At 47.0% G+C, this 5598-nt stretch overlaps 1 protein-coding gene across 1 annotated transcript; it reads right to left on the bottom strand.

Annotated features, from left to right (window-relative positions):
- Positions 1-441: 441 nt before the first annotated feature.
- LOC123430040 (pentatricopeptide repeat-containing protein At4g20740) lies at positions 442-2755 on the bottom strand. The gene has a single exon (XM_045113965.1). It carries the CDS (start codon positions 2714-2716, stop codon positions 524-526), a length of 2193 nt encoding a protein of 730 aa, XP_044969900.1. The 5' UTR covers positions 2717-2755; the 3' UTR covers positions 442-523.
- Between the last annotated feature and the right edge of the window lie 2843 nt (positions 2756-5598).

The following is a 5598-nucleotide window of genomic DNA, read 5'->3' as shown; positions in this document are numbered from 1 at the left end:
CCCCTCGAGGATAATCCCCTACAAACCTCCTCAAACCCTGCGCATCAAACAAGGCCTCAAGGAGTTATGCAAAGCTGTTGCCAAACCAGAAATGCTGCAAAGGAAAACTCAAAAGAATTTTACTCAAGATAGGATGTTTAAGAAGATTCCAAAAGATGCTCTCATATTTTTTTTTGGAAATTCTCTTTAAAATTAAATTAAATCAGGAAATCCAAAATAAAAAATTTGAGGGTGTTACAAAGAGCCTGAGAAAAAATCATAACCAGTACCAAACAGAGTATAAATCACCCATAACTTAGTCTAAATAAGTCTAGATATCAACTCTCGCGAGTCGGGTCCTGCTCCTTGCACACATTGCTGAAATAAGCAGCCTATGCAACTTTCAGAAGAGGTTGAAGCAGTGACAGTACTTGTTAAATGATGCATAAACTCATTGGGAAGTATCAAAACAATCTTATATTTAAGCGACACAAACCCAAAGTGAAAATAAACAGATTGTACCTAGTAACTGTACAAATATATTTCAATCAATTCTGCTTGTCCATTTCAACTTTGATTCAAGGTTGAAGAACTTCAATCCAGATATCACCAAGTCTGCAGTGACCTTCTTCAGGTGCTCGTTTAGCATATCCTCATAAACAATAAAATTAGCCTCCGAAATAATATCCCTGTCTGCCATAACAGAGAACACCTCTCTAGCTCCAGTTGAAGTTGCATACTTGCAGAATCCATAGATGACAGCAGAGAAGATAAGTTCTTCTACTAAATAACCTAATTCAATCATCTCAACCACCACTTTCATGACCCTCTCCGGGTCTTTTGACCTGCAAGCTTCAATAACAGTTAAGGCATACTTGAATTCCATTGGCCCATTCTCTACATTTCCAAGACAGTCTGATACGAGTGAAACAGCTGCATTTATCTCTCCAATCTTGCATAGCCCTTTCACGAGAGAACGATAGGCTGAAAGACTTGGTATCCATTCAGCCTTCATCATGGAGTTGTAGCATGAGCAAGCCTCTTCAATATTTCCTTCATCCACAAAACATGGAATCATAAGACTATATGTACACGATTCTGGTTCACAGTCATCTGAATCTTTCATTTCCTCAAACAGTAATAATGCTTTCTCCCTCTCCTTGATCTTAAGCAGGTTCTCAATAAGAATGTTATAAAAGTTAACACTGCAATACCCTTTTTGTCTCAAAGTCTTAAACACTTCCACAGCCTTCAATTCCCTACCGTCCTTGCTTGCAAAGAGCCTCAAGAAGTCCACTAAAAATTCTACGGCAGGCAAGCTCAGCTCAACCAATTTGTCAACCAATCCAAAAAAATTAACCATATCACCATTATCAGCATAGCAAACTAGCAACTGTGAAACAGTCTCAGCGCTTGGCACTAGGTCCTCCTGAAGGACAATCTGAAACATCTTATGTGCCTTATCCTCCAGACCTATACCACACAGACCGCCAATGAGTATGTTGTATGTTTTGAGGTCAGCGCGGTAGCCAGCATCCACCATGTCCTTCAACACCCTACAGCCATCCCCAACCCTCCCAGCAGCAACATACCCATGGACGAGTGACGCATACACAATCCTATCAACCAACAACCCCTTTTTCCTCATCCCCTCAAACAATTTAGCTGCTTTCTCTACCATCCCAGCGTTGCATAGTCCCTCAACCATTGTAGCATATGCCATTGAGTCTGGCTCCACACCATCTCTCCCCATCTCCTCCCACACTCTGATGCAACCCTCCATGTGCCCCCTGCGTACCATTGTCTTGACCAGTGTAGTGTACACAAACACGTCCGGCCGGCACACCTCATCACGCATCCTCCCAATCATCTCTAGGATTCTCTCCGGCTTCCCCTCCTGGCCCAATGCACGCACAATGATTGCAAATGAGACCGGCATAGGCCTGATACCACTTTCTGCCATTTCATCAAACAGCTTGAGCGCATCCTCAACATACCCTGCCGCAGTCAAAGCACCGAGGACACGATTGCAAACGTGGACCTGCGGCTGCACAGAGAACTCATGTCGAAACCGGCGGAGCGTGTAGAGCGCACGGAGGGGGCGGCGTGCAGCCGTGTGAAGGCGGACGAGGAGTGTGAGCTGAGGGTGAGAGACGGGCTTGCCGTGGGAGCGAATGAGGTCGGGAAGCTGATCGGCGGCAGCAGGGAGGCCTGCAGCGGAGAGGAGGCAGGCGAGAGCGTGAAATGCTGGGAAGCAGTGTCGGAAGCCCTTCTGGCGGCCGGCCCAGTGGAAGAAGGGGAGGGCAAGCGGGGGAGGTGGGGGCGGGTGCGCACAGAGGACCTCAGCCACGAGGGTGGGTGGCACGCGGCGGAGCTTGGACAGGTCGGCGATGACGGGAGGACCCCAGCGCTGGTGTCGGCGGAGGGCTTCGAGTAAGAATCGGGCGAGTGGGGAGAGACGGCGGGAAGAGGCAGATGTGGAATGCGACGGAGTCGGCGGCGAGCGAGGGGGGTGCGATGGGGAGGAGGGGTCCCAGTCAGGGAGGTGGAAAGGGGCGGTGGTTGCGGCGGGCGAAGGGGAGGGGGAGAAGCGGGGTCCAGGAGAGGTGGCACTGGGGTGGGTGATGAGACCGCCATGGACGGTGGGGCGGTACGGGGACGGGCGGCGGCAGCCATTGTAGATCGTGTGCCTGCGGTGGCAGTGAGCCGGACCGGGAGGGGATGACGGAAAGGTCATAGTGAAGCCGCAGCGCCGTCGCGAGGATATTGAGCAGAAGAAGCCGGGTTAGAGAGGACAAAAGAAGAGATACATACACTCGTTTTTTTGGACCAAAGCACGATAGAGTCACTCAACATTGGAATACACTCGTTACGGTCACTGTATACGATGGGACGTGAATGTATGGTCACTGTAACACGTATGCAGTGCGTACAGGCACTTTGACCACGTGTCAACCGCTCGTTGAGGACAAGTGGCGATCCGCGGCGCGGCGGCAGTGGAAATATGCGAATAGCTCCTCGGGCATCACCTAATCCCCAATCATCCCTCCTCCTCCAGTCACGTCGCCTGTTCGTCTTCGCCCAGAGAAAGGGGAGTCGCTGCATAGGCCACGCCGCCCCGGCTATCGTCGGCGGTATAGTCGTGGCGAGGGGCTGATTTCGTGCGTCGTCGACGAGGCACCGCCGCAGCATTCCTTCTAAGCGTTTTGATGTTCAAAAACCATCCTTTTAGGGCCGCATTGCCTTTGTAGATGTGTTGTAGTCCTTAGTAAGGACGGATTGTTCTACGGTTTTGGCATGGGATTTGGGAGTAGGAGAATTGGGGCTTAGGGTTTTATCTCTTTTAATAAAATGATGGTCCAGTCGATTCTGATGCTTGTTGTTTATGTGTTGGTGTATCAGGTCGTAGAAGCAGAAATTTCTCCGTTGAAATTAATCATGGTGGATTTTTTGTTGGGCATGGGAGGAACCGTGCTTATGTGAATGGTCGAGCCATCTGGTATGATAATGTGGAGAAGGTAACTTGGTCACCAATTCTCATTGAAAGCCTAGTTGAGGAAATAGGTTATGAAATGGCAGGGAGGCTCAAAGTATTCTACTGTGTACCCATCCGTACACCCAGTACAAATGGTCTAAGAGAACTTAGTGATGAGGAGCAGACAGATAGAATGATGGTCTTTGTTGATATTGGGCACCACTTCTTCAGTATCTATCTAGATCATGATGACAGCTTGCAGGAAAATTCAAATGAAGATGATGTTGTGCACTATCCAAGAGCACATTTGCCTCCAGTTTTCAGCCCTGCAAAGAGGATTCCCAGCAGTAGTGTACAGAATGAACAAGTTTAGTCTGAAACAGAGCAAGCAGAGGCAGGGGCAGAAATAGAGCAAGCAGAGGCAGAGCGAGAGACAGGGGCACCAATTCCTCTGCAGGTTATATTCCCTGAGCAAGCAGAGGCAAGTGCGGATACTGAAATGCAAGCAGAGGATGTTGGAGGCAGCACATCTATGAGGAGGAGTGCTAGGCAGACCAAATGCACTTATGCAATGGAAGAAGAGGATGCAGGTACTGACACAGATGATGAGGATTATGACCCTGGTCTACTTGTGGACAATGATAATGAAATAGGCAATGATGATGATGACTTGTATGCAGATAATGTAGATGAGGATGAACCAGAACAGAAACAGGAAAACAAAAGTAATGAGAGAGCAAAGCATAAAGGGGATCAAGTGCAACCTAAAGCTCAAAACAAAGGCAAACAAAAGTATGATTCAGATGAAGACTTGTCCGAAGGTGAAGATTTGTGGGCACCTGATTCAGATGATGAAGAGCTGCGTTTGAAGTTCAGAACTTTCAGACCAGAGGATCTACATAGGCCAACATTCCATGTAGGCCAGGTTTTTGAGAGTGTAGAACTGCCGAGGACAGCAATTAAAGAGTACTCATGTCAAAACAAAGTTGATATCAAGCTACCTGTCAATGATAGGAAAAGAGTGAAAGCCAAGTGTGATGATGACTGCACATGGTACTTGTGGGCATCATATGATAACAGAACTAAGGCTTTCATGGTTAAGAGATATGTCCATGAACACACTTGCAGCAAGAAATGGAAGATTAGGGCTTTCACTTCTAAATTCCTAGCAATGAAGTACTTAGAGAGCTTTAGAGCTGATCAAGATATGAACTTAATGAATTTCTCAAGGGTTGTTCAGAAAGAATGGCACATGACACCTGGTAGGATGAAACTTCAGAGGGCAAGGAGAATGGCTATGAAAATAATATATGGTGATGAAGAAGGGCAGTACAAGCTACTTTGGAATTATGCACATGAGGTTAGAAGAAGCAACCCTGGATCATCTTTCTATGTCTCCGTTGATGATAATGCAAGGTTCAGCAAGTTGTATATGTGCCTAGATGCTTGTAAGAGAGGATTTCTGCAAGGTTGTAGACCTGTCATCTTCCTTGATGGATGTCACATTAAGACTAGATACAGAGGTCAACTACTTGCAGCTGTTGGGGTAGATCCAAACAACTGCATATTTCCAATAGCAATAGCTGTGGTTGAGGTTGAGGATACCCCTAACTGGGCATGGTTTCTTGACACATTGAAAAGAGATCTAGGCATCATAAACACTGAACCTTGGACCATAATGTCAGACAAACAAAAGGGGCTCATCAATGCAGTTGAAGAATTGTTCCCTCAAGCAGAACACATATTTTGTGTTAGGCACATGTGGCAGAACTTTCAACAATCTTTGAAGGGTCATGTATTGAAGAATCAACTATGGAAGATAGCAAGGAGTAACACAGTTCGGCTGTATGAACAAGGCATGGAGGAAATGAAGCTACTCAATGTTCTAGTTTCCTGAATGATGCCCAAGTGGTGCTAAACTAGCCTCTTGATGGCCAAGGCAGTCAAGCAAGTTCAAGTACCATCAGGCCTGGTGAGTTGGCACAGAAATTGGAGGCCATGAAGAACCAGAGACATAGGGAACTAGAGGAGAGGAAGAAGGCCACTCTGGCATCTAGAAGAGAAGAGGAATTGAGGAGAGCTGAAGAGGTAGCAAGAAAGAAACATGAGGTTGCACAGAAGAAAGCTGAACTAGCAGAGAGAAG

The sequence above is a fragment of the Hordeum vulgare genome, chromosome 2H (assembly GCF_904849725.1).
Source record: "Hordeum vulgare subsp. vulgare chromosome 2H, MorexV3_pseudomolecules_assembly, whole genome shotgun sequence".
NCBI lineage: Eukaryota > Viridiplantae > Streptophyta > Magnoliopsida > Poales > Poaceae > Hordeum > Hordeum vulgare.
The sequence above is the reverse complement of the archived record's forward strand: the minus strand, read 5'-3'. Positions and strand labels throughout refer to the sequence as shown.

Coding starts and splice junctions, on each gene's coding strand:
- LOC123430040 (XM_045113965.1), bottom strand. CDS start 2,716: ATGACCTTTCCGTCATCCCCTCCCGGTCCGGCTCACTGCCACCGCAGG.